Genomic DNA, 22,640 nt, shown 5'->3' with positions numbered 1-22,640 from the left:
GGGTTTATATTTGCATTCAGTGGGTGAGTAAAGGTAAAATATGCTCGTTCTATCTTTCTTGGGAAACTGGAAGTGAGCTCTGTGTATCCTTTCAAGGGTTTATATTTGCATTCAGTGGGTGAGTAAAGGTAAAATATGCTCGTTCTATCTTTCCTGGAACTGGAACCTAGTCAAGTTTTTCAATATCAAATCCTTGCTGGTACTTGTTAAACACTCATACTCTTTGTTTCTTTGTATTAATTCTGTTATGTAAAATTAGGGAACTTTTTGGGCTGAAGGCTTTCCCACATTGTATATACTTAAAAGGTTCCTCTCCAGTGTGAATTCTTGTATTTCTATAAAGGTGAAAGGGATCATTGAAGCCTTTCTCACATTCATTACACATAAAAAGTTTCTCTTCTCTGTGTGTTCACTTTTCCCCCATGGGATGAGTGACTTCTGATAACTTATCCATAGTCACTTCATTCATATAATTCCTCATCAGGATCTTCTCATGTGTTCAGTAAGGCTAAATAAAGTTCCTTTTAAAGAGTATTTTGAATTCATTATAGATATAGTGTTTCTCTCTTGTGTGTATTCACATAGGCATTGTGAGCTTAATGTTCCTCCTGAAGGCATTTTCTCAGTCATTGCATTTGTAGAGTTTCTTCCCAGTGTGGATCAATGGTCTGGTGAATAGTAAACTGAGTGATTCAGCTGTAGGCTTTCCCATAAGACTTTGTGTTCATAGATTGTCTTCCCAGTATGTATTCTCTTGTGCACCACAAGACTAGAGATGTTCCTGAAGAATTTTCCACACTTTTTACCTTAATAAAGTTTGTCTTCAGTATGAGATCTCATGTACGTTTTGGGGATGAAAATAGCCTAGATGCTTTCTTGCTATGAAATTATTTAAAGAGTTTCCTTTCATTTTTAAATCTCCCATGTCTGTAACAGGAATAATAGTTACTGAAGGCTTTCTTATAATTCATACATTCATGATTTTCTCTCCTCTATGATTTCTCTCCTACAAAATAAGATTAGTATTCCCTCTAAAGGGCTTTTTCACATAGATTACATTCATAACATATATCTCACTAAGATTCCCTTTTACTTGTATCTCATTGATGCAGACATTGTAAGGAAAAGCTGAGTTTTCCCTCTCTGATGCCTGCTTTCACTACTTTCTTTCAACTGTGTTGGGAGATCCTAGCCAGTGCATTCAAGCTTCTGTAAGAAAAGATGCTCCTTCTGTGTTGAGATCAGGATCATGAGAAGAAAACACCAATAGGATACATAGGTGGAAGGGTCAGCTCTGGGCCTCCACAGAAGACTAGAGGCCTGGGTCAGCTAAACCATCCCTATCCTCCCAGAACCCAGGTTTCAATCAGACTGAGGGGCAAAAACAGTAAACAAGGCAGATAAAATACCTATTGTTAATGATGCTTTCATTGTAGAGCAGTGATTTTCAGCCAGTGTGCCATAAGAATTTTTAAAACATGCAGTCCCTGGCTATTTCAGGGGCACTGACCTCTTTTTCCTTAGATTGTCAAATAAAAAATAGCAACAGCCAACATAACAATAGCTGTCCAGTGTTAATGAATCAAAAGTATACCTATTTTTTACATCAGATAGGAAAAAGTATATTTTTTGGTGTACTGCAGAATTTTAGTAATTAGTTTATATGTACCATGAGATGAAAAAGGTTGAAAATTGCTGCTTTAACTTTTGAGTTTGCTTAACTCATTTTTTTTTTCTAGCAGCTTTTTTGTAGATTCCTTAGAATTTTCTACATAGGCATTCATGCTCTCTGACTACATGATCCTATATTAGTTTTTACACTTCTCTTAGCCTGTTTCCTGCCTGATAGACCGACTGATGAGAATATCACCAACTCACAGAGTGGTATAAGCCTTGATTTAAAAGAACATTTGGAATAATGTAGGCAAAACCTCTTTGTTTCTGAAATATGTAAGAGCTCTTGACTTTAGGAGTTAGTTTATCACCATGCTATGTTTTGTTTTGTTTTTCTGTGTACGTTTTATTTTTTTTATATATATATATTTTATTGATTTTTTACAGAGAGGAAGGGAGAGAGAGATAGTCAGAAACATCGATGGGAGAGAAATATCGATCAGCCGCCTCCTGCACATCTCCTACTGGGGATGTGCCCGCAACCCAGGTACATGCCCTTGACCGGAATCGAACCTGGGACCTTTCAGTCTGCAGGCTGACGCTCTATCCACTGAGCCAAACTGGTTTCGGCATTCTGTGTACGTTTTAAAAATAAACTTTTATTGAAGTATGACATGTAAACTGAAAAATTTGCAAATCATGTGTATGGTTCAATAAATTATGCTGGGGGGTTTGTTTTTTAAGTGTTATTTGTGGTTATTTACATAACTTGAAATATTAGAATGTAGTTCTTTAGAATAGGTATTGCCTTAGGATAAAGAATTTTTAAATTAACTTGAACTTTAATCCTATATAATAAAGTGGTAATATACAAATTGACTGTTGTGCCCTCACACAAGATGGCTGTCACAAGATGGCCAGCAGGGGAGGGCAGATAGGGGCAACCAGGCCAGCAGGGGAGGGCAGTTAGGGGTGACCGGGCTGGCAGGGGAGGGCAGTTGGGGGTGACCAGGCCAGCAGGGGAGCAGTTAGGCGTTGATCAAGCTGGCAGGGGAGTGATTAGGGGGCAATCAGGCAGGCAGGCAGGTGAGCAGTTGGAAGCCAGCCGTCCGATTGTGAGAGGGATGTCCGACTGCTGTGGGATGGGGCCCTAAACCCACAGTCGGACATCCCCCGAGGGGTCCCAGATTGGAGAGGGTGCAGGCTTGGCTGAGGGACACCCCCCCACACACACACATACACCCAGCGCACGAATTTCATGAACCTGGCTTCTAGTATCTAATAATCATCTGTATTAAATGCCTCCTGTACAGAAGGCAGCCAATTGATGTTTCTCTGTCACACCAATGTTTCTCTTTCTCTCTCTCCCCGTTTCCTCTCTCTCTAAAATCAATCATCATCATCATCATCATCTCAGGTAAGGATTAAAAAATGAAATATTAGTAATTATGAGTCAATAAAATTTCAGTCATCACTGTCTTTTTTTTAAATTCTCACCCGAGTATGTACAGGAGGCAACCAATTGATGTTTCTCACTCACATCAATATTTCTCTCTCTCTCTCTCTCTCTCTCTCTCTCTCTCTCTCTCTCTCTCTCTCTCTCTCTCTTTCTCTTCCTTCCCCTCTCTCTAAAAATCAGTAAAAACATATACTCGGGTGAGAATTAAAAAAAAAGACAGTGATGACTGAAATTTTATTGACTCATAATTACTAATATTTCATTTTTTAATCCTTACCTGAGATGATGATGATGGTGATGATTATTGATTTTAGAGAGAGAGGAAACAGGGAGAGAGAGAAAGAGAAACATTGGTGTGACAGAAACATCAATTGGTTGCCTTCTGTATGTGCCCTGAGTTGAATCCACCATCTTTTGGTATACAGGATGATTCTCCAACTAGCTGAGCTACTTGGCTAGGGCGGGCCTTGTACTTGCTATTTCTGTGCTTTCTTAGATCAGTTTTTGAATGTCTAATCACAATGTGTCCAACATAACTGAATATTTTCTGTCAAAGTAGCAGTTTATATTTTTCTGCCATTATCTCCATCACCTTATTTCAGTAACTTCTGTTTGGTTGATTGAAGCAAGAAAAGTGGTAGTCAAAAGAAAGGTAGGAAATAAAGATTAAGTAATTTGGGTTACCAATAAATATTCTCTTATATGCTTGGTAAATTGGATTCCCAATTTTTTACTTCCTTCCTGTTATAAAATTATATTTTCATTTCTTTTGCTATGTAATTTTTTAGTAGTTCTCACTAAAGTGTGCCAGGTGGAATGTGAGTGAACAGAGGCCTTAAATATGCTCCTCTGACTTGACTTGGCCTCCTGCACTTTTGTGACCTACCATAGAGAAGAGCATTCCCTATGTAACTACTGACCCTTCAGTGAGTAAGCCCAAAATCAAAGACACATCAGAGTAGTTCTGGACCTGATAGCCCAATCTAGATCAGCTGATCCACAGTCATTCTGCAGACTTCATGAACATAAAGATAATGTTGTTGTGGAGACTACAGACATTTTGAGATTGCTGTTTATTTACCCAAGAAAGATTGACTAATTCAGTCCAATTATGTGAATGCTTCCCAGTACTTTTCTTTACTTAAAACATATATTTTTTAGTTTTTTTTCCTTCCCTATAGCTACAGTGAGTTCAAGCACAATTTATAGGACAGAGAAGATGAAGGAAAATATTTTTACGCAGAAAAGTAAACTAGGACATCCAGATTGGACTAATTGCAATATTATTCCTTAAGGAGTATTATTAGATTCTAAAATTATCATCCAAGTTTTAACTTGGAACATTTCAAGTGAAAAGAGGTGCTTCACTCACTTGTACAGGAGGCAACCAATTGATGTTTCTCACTCACATCAATGTATGTTTCTTTCTCTCTCTCTCTCTCTCTCTCTCTCTCTCTCTCTCTCTCTCTCTCTCTTTCTCTTCCTTCCCCTCTCTCTAAAAATCAGTAAAAACGTATACTAGGGTGAGAATTAAAAAAAAAACACCTAGTGCAGTGGTTCTCAACCTTCTGGCCCTTTAAATACAGTTCCTCATGTTATGACCCAACCATAAAATTATTTTCGTTGCTACTTCATAACTGTAAGGTTGCTACTGTTATGAATCGTAATGTAAATATCTGATATGCAGGATGGCCTTAGGCGACCCCTGTGAAAGGGTCGTTCGACCGCCAAAGGGATCGCGACCCACAGGTTGAGAACCGCTGACCTAGTGGGTTTAAAGCAATATCTCATTGTGGCTTTGATTTGCATTTCTGTAATGACTAACTAATGTTGAATATCTTTTAATGTTGAGTGCTTATTATCAATTTATAGATCTTTTTCATTCCTTTGAAGGTCTTTTCAAGTCCTTTGCCTGTTTTTAAATTGTATTGTTTGTCTTTTTATTGTTAATTTGTAGGAGTTCTTTATACATTCTGAATTCTAGACACTTATCAGATACATGATTTGCAAATATTTTCTATCATTCTGAGGGTTTTTTCACTCTCTTGATAGTGCCCTTGATGCACAAATGTTTTATTTTCCAGTTTATTAATTCTATCTAATCTCTTGTTCAGTCCATCTATTAAGTTTTTGTTTTCATAATTTTAAGTCATTGCTGAAATTCTATACTTTTATTTTTCTCAAATATTAAGCATACCTTTTTTAAAAAAACATGCAATATGATACAGATTTGCTGCTGCTGCTGTTGTTGTTGTTAGTCCTTACCCAAGGATACTTTTCTATGGACTTTTAGAGAGAGTGAAGGGAGGGAGAGAGACACAGAGAGAGAAACATCCATGTGAGAGAGACCCGTCAATTGGTTGCCTCCTGGGTGCAACCAAGGTATGTGCCCTTGACAGGAATCGAACCCTGAACCCTTCAGTCCACAGGTTGACACTCTATCCACTGAGCCAAACCAGCTAGGACAATACAGACTTTTAATACAGCATTTGGTCAGTATTTCTCAATAGAAATTCTCCGCACTTTTGCCCCAGTAATTCTGTACTTAGGATCTACATCTATAAAGAACTGCATAAATGGCCATTAACAAGAGACTGGTTAAATTATAATACATGATATACCACAGCAGTTTTCAAAATGAGTTGGAATTCCATATGCTGAAATTAAAACTAACACAATTGGGAACAATTGATTTAATTTTACTTCTGGGTTTAAACTACATTGTCATCATTTCATGTAAGACCATGTGCTTGTTTTTGATATTTCCCACTCTTTGTTTCCTAGCTTTATTGAAGTACTAGAGGCCTGGTGCACGAAATTCGTGCACAGGGGCGGGGGGGCGGGCCTAAGCTGTCAGTTGGACATCCTTAGCGCTGCTGCAGAGGCGGGAAAGGCTCCCACCACTGCTGTTATGCTTGCCAGCCATGAGCCCGGCTTCTGTGGAAGCGCACTGACCACCAGGGGGAAGCTCCTGTGTTGAGCATCTGCCCCCTGGTGGTCAGTGCATGTCATAGCAACCAGTCATTTTGCCATTCAGTCAACTTGCATATTAGCCTTTTATTATATAGGATGATTGATAAACACAAATGGTATGTATATAGTTAAGGTTTACTTTGAGGTCTATTTTGTCCGATATAAGTATTGCTACCCCAGCTTTTTTTTCATTTTCATTTGCCTGAAAGATATTTTTCCATCCCTTCACTTTCAGTCTGTGTGAGTCCCTTATTCTGAGGTGGGTCTCTTGTAGACAGCATATATATGGGTCATGTTTTTTTTTATCCATTCAGCCACTCAATGTCTTTTGATTGGAGCATTTAGTCCATTTATGTTTAAAGTTATTATTGAAAGGTACTTGTTTGTAGCCATTTCTATTTTTTGTGCCTGTTTTCTTTCTTAGCTTTTTATTTCTTCTTTTTACACCAGTCCCTTTAGCATTTCTTGCATTGCTGGCTTGGTGCTGATAAACTCCCTTAGCCTTTTCTTATCTGTGAAGCTTCTTATTTCCCCTTCAATTTTGAATGATAGCCTTGCTGGATAGAGTATTCTTGGATTCAGTCCCTTGCTTTGCATCACTTTGTAAATTTCTGTCCATTCTTTTCTGGTCTGATGTGTTTCTGTTGAGAAATCATTTGATAATCTAATGGGAGATCCCTTGTATGTAACTTTCTGCCTCTCTCTTGCAGCCTAAAGATTCTCTCTTTGTCCTGAACATTTGCCATGGTAATTATGTGTCTTGGTGTGGGTCTTTTCGGGTTCATCTTGTTTGGGACTCTCTGTGCTTGTGTGACTTTTTTCTTCCCCACCTCAGGGAAGTTTTCTGACATTATTTCTTCAAATAGGTTTTCTAATCCTTGTTCCTCTTCCTGTTATTCTGGCACCCCTATTATTCGTATGTTGCTTCATTACATGTTGTCCCATAGCTCCCTTAGGCTCTCCTCCTGTCTTTTAATTTTTTTCTCCAATTGCAGTTCAGTTTGGGTGTGTTTTGCTTCCACATGATGTTTTGATAAATATATACATTGTGAAATGATTACCACAATTAAGCTAATTAAGATGTCACTTTGCTAAGATCCAGAACTTATTTATCTAACAACTGAAAGTTTGAACATCTTTCTTTTCCCTCAGCCCCCTAATTTGTGGTAACCACCATTCTTCTCACTGTATTTTTAAGATTCCACATATAAGTGAGATTATGTAGTATTTGTCTTTGTATGTCTGGCTTATTTTGCTTATAATATCCTCCAGATTCATCATGTTGTCACAAAGGGCAGGATTTCCTTTTCTGAGGCTGGATAATATTCGTGTGTGTGTGTGTGTGTGTGTGTGTGTGTGTGTGTGTGTAATCACATTTTCTTTATTTATCAATAGAAACTGAGGTTGTTTCCAAATCATGGCTATTGTGAATAGTGCCACAGTCAGCATATGAATGCAATGATCTCTTTGAGATAATTTTATTTCTTTTGATATATACTCAGAAGTAGAATAGCTAATTAATATGGCAGTTCTATTTTTAATATTTGGAGGAGCTTCCATACTGTTTTCCATAATGGCTCTACCACTTTACATTCCATCAACAGTGTAAAGGGTTCCCTTTTGTCCACATTATTGCTAATACTTGTTATCTTTTGAATTTTTTTAATAATAGCTGACCTAACAGGTATGAAGTGATGTCTCATTGTGGTTTTGATTTGCATTTCTCTGATTATTAGTGATGTACCTGTTGGCCATTTTTGTGTCTTCTTTGGAAAAATACTTATTTGGGCCCTTTGCTCATTTTTAAATTAGGTTATTTAGTTTTGCTATTGGGTATGAATTTCTTAAATATTTGGATTTTAATTACTTACTGGGTAAATGGTTTGCAGTATTTTCTCCCATTCTGTAAGTTGCCTTTTTCGTTTTGTTGATGGTTTCTTTTGCTGTGCAGAAACTTTTTAGTTTGATATAGTCTCACTTGTTAACATTTGTTTTTGTTACCTATGCTTTTGATGTCAAATCCAAAGAATCATTGCCAAGACCAATGTCAAGGAGCTTTCCTTTTATATTTTCTTCTAGGAGTTTTATAGTTTCAGTTCTTATGCTTACATTTTTAACCCATTTCACATGATTTTTGTATATGGTGCAAGGTAAAGATCCAGTTTCATTCCTTTGCATGTGGCTGTCTTATTTTTCCAACACAGTTTGTTGAAGATATTATCCTTTTCCCACTGTGTATTCTTAGTGCCCTTGTTGAAGTTTAGTTGACTATATATGCATGGGTTTATTTCTAGGCTATCTATTCTGTTCCATTGGTCTGTTTGCATGATGCGTGTCTGTCTGTATGGTACTACTAACTTATTTTGACTACTATAGCTTTATAATTTGAAATCAAGAAGTGTGATGCCTCCAGCTTTGTCCTTCTTGCTCAAGATTACTTGATTCATTTTTTCTTACAAAGTTTTAGAATTGCTTTCTTATTTCAGTGAAAAATGCCATTGGAATTTTGGTAGGGATTGTATTGAGTCTATAGATCACTTTGGGTAGTATGGACATTTTAACAATATTAATTCTTCCCAGTAGATGAACACAGAATATCTTCCATTGTATGTTTTTTAATTTTCTTATATCAATGTCTTATAGTTTTCAGTATACAAATATTTTGCCTCCTTGGTTAAATTTATTCCTAAGTATCTTAGTCTTTTTTATGTTAAGCATACTACTTTAAATTCTGTGCCTCCTGGTTCATTTGTATCTCTTGTGAGACTATTTCTTCTGCATGATCTTTCTGACTTACTTTTTTCATGTTATCTTATCTCTTTGTTATTGTTAATTAAGGGCCCGATGTTGTGTATGAAAATTTGTGGAAATAATTTGAGACCTATGGTGACGTTGTTATCTTCCTCTAAGAAGATTTATGTTTGTTTTTAGCAGGCACTAGCAATCCAAAATTGCCTTAACTTAATTTTGTGGTAGACATGTGGAGCTGGGTTTCAGTTCTGTAAAGGCCAGCCTACTTTGGGTTTATATTTACTCCTAGAGTGTAGCCCTTTGACCTCCCAAACAAAAGTTTTGGAGTTTTACCAGGTCCCCCTCCACAACTTTGTTCTCCCTTCATGCCAATATTTGTCTTTCCAGCTCTATAAAACTGTCAAATGCCTGGCTTCAGTTTTCTTCTGTAATTCTTCATTATGCTATTAACTTTACAGTGCCTTCAGGAAGATTTAAAATATATACAGGGTGTCCCAAAAAATGTATACACACTTTAACAGCTGATAGCTCAATTAATGTTTCTTACCTTTCAGATTTAACCCATTGGACTTAATAATGGCAGCCAAAGTGTGGCTATTTTTTTTTTTTTTTTTGGAACACCCGAAAAATGTTCTAGTTTTCTTAGGGAAAAGTTGGTCTGAAGTATATAATCTAATCTGACTTTCTTAGGAGTTGGAGTTAACAGTATGTAAATGGAAGTAAACAGCATATAGTTTACTCTTTTTAAAATGTTAGAGAAAGATTCAAAGGTTGCCATATAATAATGTCAGTCTTTTATCCACTTGTATGTTCACATACTTTCTTGGAGAGAGGGGATGAGCAATAGTTATAGTGACCTAGTAGCAAATGCATATATTGGATTGTTAAGCAGGTGAATATCTTTTTTTCGTGTTTGTCTTATGGGGTAGGGGAAGGGGAAAATTGAAGACCTTGCTCTAATTGTAATACTTATGGCTTTACACTATAATTATTTTTTTATACTTAGAGGCCCAGTGCACAAATTCATGCACCAGTGGGGTCTCTCAGCCTGGCCTGCAGAATCGGGCCGAAACCCGCTCTCCAACATCCCCTGAGGGGTGCCATGTTGCAAGAGGGCGCAGGCCAGGCCGAGGAACCCCACCGTGGGGCTGGGGAGGGACGTGGGAGGTTGGCCAGCTGGGGAGGAACCGCAGGAGGGCTTCAGGGCATGTTTGGCCCATCTCAGTCTTGATTGGCCAGACCCCAGCAGCACGTCATAACACGTCATAGCAACTGGTCAACCTGTCGACTGCCTGCCCCCCTGGTGGTCAGTGCACTTCATAGCGAGCAACAGTTGAGTGGCCTTAGCATATCATTAGCATCTTATGCTTTGATTGGTTGAACGGACGACCAGATGACCGGACACTTAGCATGTTAGGCTTTTATTATATAGGATATGCTATTCTGAATCATCCTAAAAGACAAATTTTAATAGAGAAGGAAGAATCTTTTCTCACCAACTCTTTTGTTTCCCTCCTCTTCTGTCTAACAGGTGGCATCTCCACAGAAAGCGACTGTGCTTTTGAGCCAGACTACGCCGTCCCACCACTTCCAGTGAGTGAAGGTATGCAGCACATTCGGATTATGGAGGGCATGTCTCGCTCTCTTCCATCCTCCCCCTTACTCACACATCAGTCTATCAGTGTTCGGCTCCAACCTGTGAAGAAGTTAACTGGTAAGGACCTTACCTAAATTAAGTATGTTTAACAGGAAACCTAACAGTATGACGTTTTAGGTCATATCAGATCTGTTTATGTACATCTTTAGGTTTTTTTCCTTTTTGGCCTTCCTAATGTCATAGACTCTTGGAAAGAGGAGCTTCTACTGATTTTAATTTAGGGAATTAGAATAGTATTCAGTTTAACAGATTGATGTATTTATTTTCTAAATGATCCATCTGTTGTGGACATATTTTTCTAAGCTTTCAGGAAATTTCAAGTTTTGCCAGAATACACTGTTGTTCTGATTTCATTTTATCAGCTTGTTCATGTCAGATTACCAGATGGAGATATTATAATTTTAGGATAATAAGAGCTTCATAGTTCAGCAAAGGTACATTAGTCATGTTTTTATTTGAATTCTTGGTTTGTATATTTCATATCTATTTTTAAGCTGATTTAGATATTTTCCTCTCCATTCTACATTCCTCCAACTTCTTAGTATATTTACTATCATTCATAAGTTACGGATTGCACTGACTTTAATATGATCTCAAATATATATTGCCCATTCAGATCAAGTTGTTAGATCTGAAACTGTCTTCATTAAATGAACTTTTGTTTGTTTAAGCTTTTTCAGGAAAGACATTTTAGTATGTTGAATGAGACTTATGTGTGAAAATATGTAAGCCTGGGTCACTTTGTTAGATTTCTTTTAACATTATCAGTATATATCCGATGTCAGGAAGTTGACTAGTTTTGTTGGGTTATGAGTACATAGAGGCAATAAATTAAGTCATTCCCAAAGGATGTATTGACTACTTCCTATGTGTCTGGCATTGAGCTAGACAGTAGGGAGGTTTGATTATCATATGACAATTCTTAAGAAAATAGGAGGAGAGAGGAGGAAATAGAAATTTTAGATTCTTCCATTTATTTTTTTTTAATTTATTGGGGTGACATTGGTCAACATTAACATATAGGTTCTAGGTGGTTTTCTTTGTTATAAGATCTGTATATTGTACTGTATGCCCACCACCCAAAGTCAGATTTTCTCTCTTCCATCTATTTTGAGTGAAACTTTTACAATGCTTATATTTTTTTCATTAAAATGATATTTCTTTATTGTATAGTTCCACAAAACATCAGTCATCCCTCTTATATTATTTATTGTTTTTTAGGCATATTGAAATAGCAAACTCTACTTTGATTCTTGGGTTATTAGATAAAAGTCAGTAAAATAGCTGAGTAATATTTTACTAAAATACTTATTTTCTTCTGATATCTAAAAATAGGATAAATTTTATGTGATTCTACATGAATAAAATTTCATTGCTTAGAAACACCCACTTTTTCTTGCAGTTTAAGGTATTATTGGTTACTGAATATAACAGAAAAACAAATTTGATGGCTGTCAAGTGGCTTCATTTTACCACACACTTGAAAAGAAATAGCCATTTCCTTATAGAAGTTAGCTGGCTAGCCTGAGGGTTTGGAGATAGCACTTTTCTATTTCATTTGCCTGTCCCAGTTTGAACTTCAACTTAAATAGTCAAAGATATATAGGATATATGAAAAGATATATATATATATATGAAGCCTAAGTGACTATTCGACCGGTAGCTATGTTGTGCACTGACCACCGGGGGCAGATGCTCAATGCACAGGAATGAAAACATGAAACAGACTGATGAATCTCAGAGGTAAGGGGGGAGGGCGAGAAGAGATTAACCAAAGATCTTATATGCATACTAGAGGCCCGGTGCACAGATCCGTGCACCGGTGGGGTCCCTCAGCCTGGCCTGTGGGGATTGGGCTGAAATCGGCAGTCTGACATCTTCCAGGGGGTTCCGGATTGTGAGAGGGCATAGGCCAGCCCGAGGGACGCCACCGTGCACGAATCCGTGCACCGGGCCTCTAGTATATATATAAAAACCTAAGCAACCATTACGACGCCGCTATGATACGCACTAACCACAGGGGGCAGACGCTCAATGCAGGAGCTGCCCCCTGGTGATCAGTGTGCTCCCACAGCCAACCTCCCGCGGTACCTCTCTCCCGGACTGGGTGAGACAGCCCCAATAGGCCCTATCGCCAGACAGGTCGAGGGACCCCACCTGTGCACAAATTTGTGCACCGGGCCTCTAGTATACATATAATAAAAAAGTCAACAACATGCCTAATATCACTCAGGTGATACAGGGGAACAGTAATAAGAGGTATACTTGGTTAATTACATGTATGAACTATTTAGTTTTAATTTCACAATGCTTGAAGTATATGTATCCTCTCAAACAGTTTTGTTTTACTTAATATATACACATAGTTCTAGTTTTTCTAGACTGTCAAGGACCTAAGAATTTAAAGTTTGAAAATGCATTTTTAAATTTCTTAAGGAAAGAAATTTGTCTTTTGACAGAGGATGTTATAAAAAGTTTTCTGTGGCCAATTTTCTGCAAATTGCAAGCGATGTTAAGAATTTTCTAGTTTAACCTGGAATGAAATTAATCTAAAACTTAACTTTAAAATATTAGTAAATTGTTCATCAGTTATCTTTCTTTTCCTAATTATATTTTGTTTTGAATAAGTAAAGAGAAAGTTGAATGGAGAAAGATTACCTGATCATAAGGAAATTTCTACCAGAAAATGGTTCTTAACAAAAAGCATTAATGTAATCTGGCCATTAGGGCAACACTTACTAACTTATCTATTTCCATGCGTTTAAACTTCCAACTGTCTTATATTCCCTATATTCATATTACCAACCAAGTTAAATAAGTAGGGCCCGATTAGTCATCTTATTCTATTTTCTTTCTCACTTTCTAATGTTTAATCCCTTTTCTGTGCTATAGTGAAGATATTTGTTTAGGCCCTACAGGTACTGCTTTAGATACAGTTAGTAAAGTGGTAAAAAAGACATATTAAGGCCCCTGCCTTGAAGGTATTTATATTCCTACTGGGAAAGAGACTGGTAATAAACGTATAACCAATAAATAAATACTCTATTTTAGATAATTACAAGTACTATGAAGGTAATAAAGTAGGAAGTGGGGTAGTGAGAGACTGGGGTGGTGGTAAGATTTATTTCTATGGAGTGGTCAGAGGAGGAGATATTTGAACTGAAATCTGAATAACAAAAAGGGGCCAGTCATGGGGAGATCTAGGGTCATAGCCTTCCAGGCAGAAGGAACAGCCAGTGCAAAAGTCCTGAAAGCAGAAAGCACCATTGGCACGGTCCAGGAATTAAAAGAAGACAAGTGTGGCTTCCGCAGAGTAAGTCAGGGTTGGGAGTACTAGAACATAGTTGGAGGGGTAGGTTGAAGCCAGAGTTTTTAGGGTCATAGTAAGGAGCCTACTCTTAGAATTTTAAGCAGGGCTGGAATGGGAAGTAATATGATCTGATATACCTTTTAATCAGATTTTGTTGGCAAGTATCTGAAGAATGGAGTATGAGAGACTAGTGTATCCCATGTTCATTAATCTTGTACGTGATTTCCTGATCTTTAAATAGATCTTTAACTTCTAACAAGGGATAAAAAGACAATCTTTTTTTAATCTTGTAAGATATAATAAAGGAATAACCTTTTCCTATCATTGTTATTATGTAATCTCTGTACTCTTAGCATATTTATTATAGTCCTTCACATAGGTATATATATATGAAGACCCATTTGCAGAAATAGGTCTATTCTATTTCTAAATATTTTGACTTATGTTTAGTCTTCAGAGAGTGAGAGTGGGAAAAGGTCTGCTCAAGAATAAAGACATATATGAAATTTGGAGATAGAAAATTAAATGTTAAATATATATATAGATACATAGTATATCTACACACATACCTACATACCTCACTCTATTCAGTATAAAAACAAATTAATACAGTGTAAGTCGTTAAGAGAGAAATAGGCTTTGGGCTTATACTGCTTGAGTTTGTAACCCAGCCCTTAGAAACTCACTTCACTACTGTGTAGTTCTGTTTCTTCATCTGTAAAATGGGGATAATAATATCTTCAACATCATGGGTAATCAGGCCTACGCCATTGAGGCTGATCACAATGTTTAATGCTTGCTTAAAATGGCATTTGGCAAATATTAAATGCCCAGAATGTGTTCGCTGTTATTGTTAGCAAAAATTGTTTAAATTTGGTGAGAAGTTTTTAAAAATTGCTTTTAACATTAGATGCCAATTTGGAACTTCAAAATTTTGCATGTTTTAAAAGTTATACTTTTTTGAATGATAGTAATAATAATGGTGATAATTCTCATTTGAATGCTTACAGTGTGACATACACATATTAGCTCATGTATTCTTCACATGTATCTCCATTTTATAGATGAGTACATTAAATCTTAGAGAGGTCAGATGTCTTGCTCAAAATTATACAACTAGAAAGCTGTCAGAGCCAAGGTTAACATCCAGGCCTTTAAACTCCAAATTTGTCTCATTATACCAATGTAAAAATTAAGCTTTAGGGAAGTTAGCTAACTCACCCACAGCATCTGGTAAATCAAATACTAGTAAGACTTTATTCCAAGTAGCAGAAGTGATAGCCAAATGATTTAAGCCAGCAATTTTCAACCTTTTTCATGTCATGGCACACGTAAACTAATATCTAAAATTTTGTACCATACCAATAGGACTATATCTATATCTATATCTATATCTATATACATATAGATATAGATATAGATATGTGTGTGTGTGTGTGTGTGTGTGTGTGTGTATAATTTTGATTCATTCATGTAGGACAGCTGTTGTTGTGTTGGCTGTTGTCATTTTTTTTATTTGACAGTCCAAGGGAAAAGAGGTCAGTTGCCCCTGACTAAACAGTCAGGTATTGCATGTTTTAAAAATTCTTGCAGCATGCTGGATGAAAATCGCTGGTTTAAGCAATATAGGAAAACTAGAAGCTATAGAAGTTGAGCAAGCCTCAAGGTTCATTTGGCCTAGTTGGATACTGCTGTGCATTGGAGGGGACATAGAAGAGAGTGTACAGAGATAGCATAGTGTTGTGGTAATGGAATTGCCACAATTCTCTAGATTCTTATTCAGTGCTCGTTTCAAGATGTTTTTGTTGGTAAAAATCATAAAGCCCATCAGCATACTTCTTAGAATATAGATAATTGGGAGTGCCAGTAGTCTATTTACTCAACACTTACTGAATTTATACTGTTTGTCTATTATGTACACTGTAAGTTTAGTAGAAGTTAAATTTTGAGTATTCACACTATTGGTAGGGGTGTAAATTGATGCAGCCTTTTTGTAAGTTTGACAGTATGTATCAAAATTGTAATGCACATAATTTATGACAGCAATTTTATTGCTCAGATAAATTTGAAAAAAATTGAAATGTATATGTATGTATGTATGCATGTGTGTGTGTATATATATAGCATTACTTATATAGTAAAAAATGAAAATCTAAATATCAATAATAGTAATCCATTGGTGTTTTAAAATGATATACACACATAAACACATATATTTGGTGTGATATGGAGATACAATAACTAACTCAAAAGTGGGAAAGGGATGACATAAATTTTGTTGTATACTCTTATATAGTAGTTGTATTTTTTTCCACATTAAAATCCAAAATCTCATGAGGCATTGTAACAAAATGGACCCTGACATCCATTTCCTTATTCTATAAACTTGTGCAAATTTGCTGTAAGTCTCTGTACTTCAGTTTACTTGTTTCTAAAATGGGAATGATAATAGTATATACCTAAACCAGTGTCACCCCAATACATTTAAAATAAAAGAACACCAAAAAAAATATATAGTGTATACCTTATAGGACTATTAACAGAATTGGATGAGTTGGTATGTCAGCATCTGACACAGAGTTAGGTATTCCATAGATGTTAGCTATAATTATTGTAACTTTAAGATTTGTGTGACTTTCTATCAACTATGTTCAGTATCAGTTCTGAGCCTTTGGAAGGTGACCTTCAAGCAATTTACTTAATTGGCTCAAATGAGTTCCTCTCTACTTTTCCGAGGAGTAACCTGATATCAAATGGATTATTAACTAGTCTTTGGGAAAAAGTAATTTTGGCCTGATTTAAAAGGTATTTGCTACCAATAGATTGGAATGACTGTGGCAAGCCAATTTAGATGGTAAATAAATCACAGTAATCAATTAGATCATGCTGCAACCTAGTTATTTTAGATACTAGCTGCAGCCGAAGTATTTTTTTCATCATAGATAAAATGGAATCATTGACTTGTTTTCAAGATACCCTGTGAAAATCATTTAAAGCTATTTTGATTAAAAAAAAAAAGCCTATGCATAATGTTAGTCTGATATGTTTTAATGCACTTATATGTTCTTTACATGAAAATAATTATCTTGCAATTTGGGGGAAAACTGGAATTCATGATCTACTTCAGTGAATTTTATTATTAGGAAAAATACAGAGTTTCTATGAAGATTAAATAAGATTTCTTAAACATACAACCTATCATATAATAAACATTGAATAAGTGCTTTTATTGTCATTTTTAACTTAGATAAAATGGAAACATAGTCTTGAGAAAAGCATTGAAAAGCCAAATTAAAAATATAAAGAGCATTTTTAGAAAAAATATAAGTTGTATTATAGTGAATTTTATTAGATTAAAAAATCTAGTAGATGTGTGGTAATCTAAGCTCCCATCAGTCCTAAATTAGATACCTCTATTTTAATTTCCATATGGATAAAGTACCTTACCAAATACTTCTAAAGCTAAATAAAAAATGTAAATGAAGGCTTTTAAACTCTTTGGAATACTAACACCAATGCTAATTAAAGTAGGTCTGGACCTCATTCAAGTACTGTTTCTAATTCAGGTGCTCTAGTTTTATGGGTTGAAGGTTTATTCAGTGGTAGAAGTAGCTCCCATTGCTCTCCCTGTAGCCTTCCAGACAAAAAGTAGAGAATGTTAGTCAGTTATTGCTTAATTCAATTTAGATAACTTCAGGTATCATGAGTCAGTATTATTAAAGAAAACTAGAGCCGGACAGTAATTAAAAGTGGTAAAGAGGGATTTTATTCAGGAAGTATTGTGACAGGGAAAAAGAGAGCGCAGTTTAGAACTGGGTTCAATTCTGAAATACAGTAAAGACAGTTAAGGATTTATAGCCAAGAAGCAAGGAAGGGAAGGCAGCAGTGGATGGAATATTAGTAAGAGGAGACATCAAAGATAGGATTTTTGCTAAACCAATTTAACTGAATTTTTGCTGAACGAAGGACAGAGTGATCAGCTATCCAGGGTGGGGGGATTCTCACTAAACTGTCTTAGTAGGATTCTTGCTACAACTTGGCTAGACTGCAGGCTTTAGTATAAGACCCAAGGATGAGGCATAGTGGAAAACAGGGCTCAGAAGAAGCCTGACAAAGTTTTATTAAGAAAAGAGGCTTTGTCAGTATGTATATTTTGAGCACTTACATGTCAACATGTATTATCAAATAAAGAATCCTTTTGTGATGTTTACACACACGGGATTTGGATAGTGCCATACTCTCAAGAGTCCAGGCCTTCCAGTAGGACAAAGAACTATGTTAAAATTCTACACTCATTCATTTGTAAGCTTTATGTCTAGATAATATGTAAGTAAGAATAATAATACCTTAGAGTTAAAAGGAATAAGAAATGTTTGTAGAGCGTTTCTCTGTGTGCCTAGCACTTAATGTGTCAAACATGGTTTGCCAGTTAAATACTTTTTGTTTTGCTTTAAATAAATTTGCATCATCTTACTGTGATCAACTCGTATTTATTAGAAACTCTGATTAGTAGTTAATATTTCTTTGTTTAATTAATAAATAAATTTTTGATAGATAAAATCTTTCAAAATGGAAGTCTATATAGGGAAAAATAAAAGGAATCCTAACAGGTGGAAAAGTTGGTAATCACTTGGTTAGTAGTTGCTGATATCACGTGGGGAAAGAAAATTTTTTCCTACACTTCTACGTTCTTTTGGCTGGTCTAATAAGTGAATCTACAAGAGACAGATTAACAAGAGAAACTAACCAAATTCAATTACATGCATATGTACTGGAACCCCACGTACATAAGAGAGCCAGAGACCCCACATACACAAGAGGTTCAGAAACAGAAAGGTAAAATGGAGCATATATGGCATCATGAGCCAAGGCACAAGGTAAGAAGAGCCTTGGGGCTTTGGAGGGGAGCACGATCATTTGCAGATGATACGAAGAACAGGTGTTCAATAATTAGAAATAGGCCCTTCCTTAAACATAGGTCGTAAGTTATTTCTGGTAATGACTCTTATTATGGGCAAGGCTCCAATTTAAATTCTTCTGGGTAGTTAAGGGAGGGGCAGCAGTTTCACCTGAACCTACAGGGTCTCAATTGCCTACAGTAGTGGTCGGCAAACTCATTAGTCAACAGAGTCAAATATCAACAGTACAACGATTGAAATTTCTTTTGAGAGCCAAATTTTTTAAACTTAAACTCTATAGGTAGGTACATTGTTATTAACTTAATCAGGGTAATCCTAAGGCTTAGGTAGAGCCATACTCAAGGGGCCAAAGAGCTGCATGTGGCTCGAGAGCCGCAGTTTGCCGACCACGGGCCTACAACTTAAAATAATTCACGTGCCAAATGGCACATCTTGGGGAGGCCTGTTCTGAACACCTTAAATCCCTTTTAGCTAGTATGTAGTGGTTCTAAGAGTTGGGCATCACTTTTTAAAATTAAATTTATTAGGGTGACATTGGTTAATAGGATCATATAGGTTTTAGGTGTGGTTTTCTATGTTACAAGATCTGTATTTGCAATGTGTGCCCACCACACAAAGTTAAATCTTCTCCTGTCATCATAATAGGTCCCCTTTCCCCCTCGCCCCCCACCACCTTCCCTCTGGCAACCACCACACTGCTGTTTGTGTCCATGAGTTTGTTTTATATCCCACATATGAGTGAAATCATGTAGTTCTTAGCTTCTTCTGACTTACTTCACTTAGCATAATATTCTCAAGGTCCATCTATGGGGTATCACTTTTTTATTTTTATTGATTTCATAGAGGAAGGAAGAGGGAGAGAGAGACAGAAACATCAGTAATGAGAGAGAATCATTGATTGGCTGTGCATGGCTCCTACTGGTGATCAAGCCCGCAACCTGGGCATGTGCCTTTGACCGGAATCGAACCTGGGACCCTTCAGTCTGCAGGCCAACGCTCTATCCACTGAGCCAAACAGGCTAGGCATGGGGTATCACTTTTATTTTATTTTTTTTCTTTTTTTTTTTAATTAAATCTTTATTGTTCAGATTATTACATTTGTTCCTTTTTTTTCCCCCCATAACTCCCCTCCTCCCAGTTCCCGCCCCACCCTCCGCCCTCACTCCCCACCCACTGTCCTCATCCATAGGTGCACGATTTTTGTCCAGTCTCTTCCCGCATCTCCCACACCCCTTTTCCCCCCCAGGAATAGTCAGTCCATTCCCTTTCTATGTCCCTGATTCTATTATAATCACCAGTTCATTCTGTTCATCAGATTATTTATTCACTTGATTCTTAGATTCACTTGTTGATAGATGCATATTTGTTGTTCATAATTTGTATCTTTACCTTTTTCTTCCTCTTCCTCTTCTTAAAGGATACCTTTCAGCATTTCATATAATCCTGGTTTGGTGGTGATGAACTCCTTTAGCTTTTCCTTATCTGTGAAGCTCTTTATCTGACCTTCAATTCTGAATGATAGCTTTGCTGGATAAAGTAATCTTGGTTGTAGGTTCTTGGTATTCATCACTTTGAATATTTCTTGCCACTCCCTTCTGGCCTGCAAAGTTTCTGTTGAGAAATCAGCTGACAGTCGTATGGGTACTCCCTTGTAGGTAACTGAGTTTCTTTCTCTTGCTGTTTTTAAGATTCTCTCTTTATCTTTTGCTCTTGGCATTTTAATTATGATGTGTCTTGGTGTGGTCCTCTTTGGATTCCTTTTGTTTGGGGTTCTCCGCGCTTCTTGGACCTGTAAGTCCATTTCTTTCACCAGGTGGGGGAAGTTTTCTGTCATTATTTCTTCAAATAGGTTTTCAATATCTTGCTCTCTCTCATCTTCTGGCACCCCTATAATTCTGATGTTGGTACGCTTGAAGCTGTCCCAGAGGCTCCTTACACTATCCTCGCATTTTTGGATTCTTTTTTCATTTTGCTTTTCCGGTTGGGTGTTTTTTGCTTCCTCGCATTTCAAATCATTGACTTGATTCTTGCGCTCCTCTGGTCTGCTGTCGGGAGTCTGTATAATATTCGTTATTTCAGTCCGTGTATGCTTAATTTCTAGTTGGTTCCCCAATATAAGATCGAGGGTCTCATTAGTTTTCTTGTAGATCTCATTAAGTTTATCGGCGGCTTCTAAACAGTTCTTGAGAGACCTTAAAAGTGTGGTTCTGAACTCTATATCTTCCATTGACAATTTTGTCCTGTTTCTTTGTCTCCGCATTTTGTTATGCTTCCTTGGTGCACCCCCTAGTGGTCTTTGTTCGCAGTCTTATAGTTAAATCTTGATTGTTGTAGCTAATTCCAGGGAGGGTTTGACCTCCAGGCCAAGTGGCTATGAGAATCAGCTGTGTCAGCAGTGAGAGAACTTCTGTCCTCTAGGGAGGTGCTAATCTGGCGTTTGCCTGAGGCTATCCGGCAAATGCCTCAGTGCAGGGCTTGGGCGGGGCGGGTCGCACAGGATCAACAGGGTGGGCCGGAGAGAGCAGTTATGGCGGCTCTCAGTCCTGTTCCCAGGGGCTCTGCCTCTCTGAGTCCCAGCACCCGCTGCAAGCCTCGGAGAGAAAGCTGCACTCGCTCTGACCGAAGCCAGACAGTCCCGCTTCTCCCGTTTGAGTCTGGGTCCCTAAAGACTCGCCCGGATCTGGAGCTCAGAGTCTGCGACTCCCTCCCGATTGAAAACGCCAACCGCTCCGCGCACTCCGCACCTCAGAATTTGACTTCAGCACTGCGCCTCCTCTGAGTGTCCGTATGCGTTTCTCTTTCCTCCTAGTTGTAGGACTTCCACTCAGCCAGCGTTCCTGTGGTTCTGGGTGATGTCCCTTCCGTGTTTTGGTTTCACTTCTGAAGTAGTTGTTCAAGGCAGCAAACTCCGGCGTTAACCTATGCCGCCATCTTGGTTCTTCCCTTATTCTTAGTTCCCGGGTATCACTTTTAAATGTGGAAAATACCATGATGGTTACAGAAAAAAAGAAAATCCTTCTTTGTTCATGCTTCCTCTGTGATCTTGCCCAGAAAACTCACCATGATTTTATGCCACAGTTCCTAGAAGTCTATTTTTATATATTTAATTGACCCTGTCTTCCCTACTTGCTTATCTGCCGACCTGCTGGAATTTGAGCAGTTCACAAAGTTTCAAATTTTAGATGTAAAGATTAAATAATGTTGGTCCTCAGAAATACTTCTCAGTCACAACACATTATGAAAGGCAAGTAAGTAAATATCCATGATTCAGAAGAAATCCTCTTAGTGACTCTCCAAATAGGAAGTAAATTATAATATGTGATTATATAATGCTTAGCTTTTAATATATATTCACATCATAAAATAGAACTTATTATAATGCTAAACCATATTTTCCTTCATTATAGAAAATGTGCCCAAATTGACATATTTAACCCATAAGAATAATAAATATGTAGCATGACAGAATATTCTCTCACTAATGAATATACATTATAATGACAATGCTGCCCACACAAGAGAACAGTGTAATAAATAAATTTACCTTATTGTTTTTGCTTTACTTTTGTATTGTTTTGTATCGGAACATTTCGTTAAATATGTGGTGTTAGGAGAGAAATATCCATTGATATGATATAGAACAATTTCATATAGCTGTGATTTTCAATCGATGTGCTACAATAATTTTTGCAATACCTGACTATTTAGTCAGAGGCACTGACCTCATTTCCTTTAGATTATCAGGTAAAAAAAAAAAAATGACAACAGCTAACACAATAGCTGTTTGGTGTGAAATAATACAAATTATACCTTTTTTTGTGTCAGATCGGCAAAAAATATATTTTTTGTGGTGCCGCAGAATTTTAGTGATTAGTTTCTGTGTGCTACGAGACAAAAAAGATTGAAATAACTGTCATATAGAATTGTCCTATCTAAATAGATGAATAGCACCAGTGG

At 37.0% G+C, this 22,640-nt stretch overlaps 1 protein-coding gene across 8 annotated transcripts in view; it reads left to right on the top strand.

Annotated features, from left to right (window-relative positions):
- The window catches only part of TANC2 (tetratricopeptide repeat, ankyrin repeat and coiled-coil containing 2), a 247,181-nt gene that overhangs the window by 71,205 nt on the left and 153,336 nt on the right, over positions 1-22,640 (top strand). For 6 of the 8 annotated variants that reach the window (XM_036340070.1, XM_036340069.1, XM_036340068.1 and 3 more), the window contains exon 4: positions 10,329-10,511. In XM_036340070.1, coding sequence (XP_036195963.1) covers positions 10,329-10,511 — 183 coding nt within the window. The remainder of the gene's footprint in view (positions 1-10,328; positions 10,512-22,640) is intronic. The other 2 variants (XM_036340072.1, XM_036340071.1) reach the window with 1 other exon arrangement.

This window comes from Myotis myotis, unplaced genomic scaffold (genome assembly GCF_014108235.1).
Source record: "Myotis myotis isolate mMyoMyo1 unplaced genomic scaffold, mMyoMyo1.p scaffold_m19_p_17, whole genome shotgun sequence".
Lineage (NCBI taxonomy): Eukaryota > Metazoa > Chordata > Mammalia > Chiroptera > Vespertilionidae > Myotis > Myotis myotis.
The sequence above is the reverse complement of the archived record's forward strand: the minus strand, read 5'-3'. Positions and strand labels throughout refer to the sequence as shown.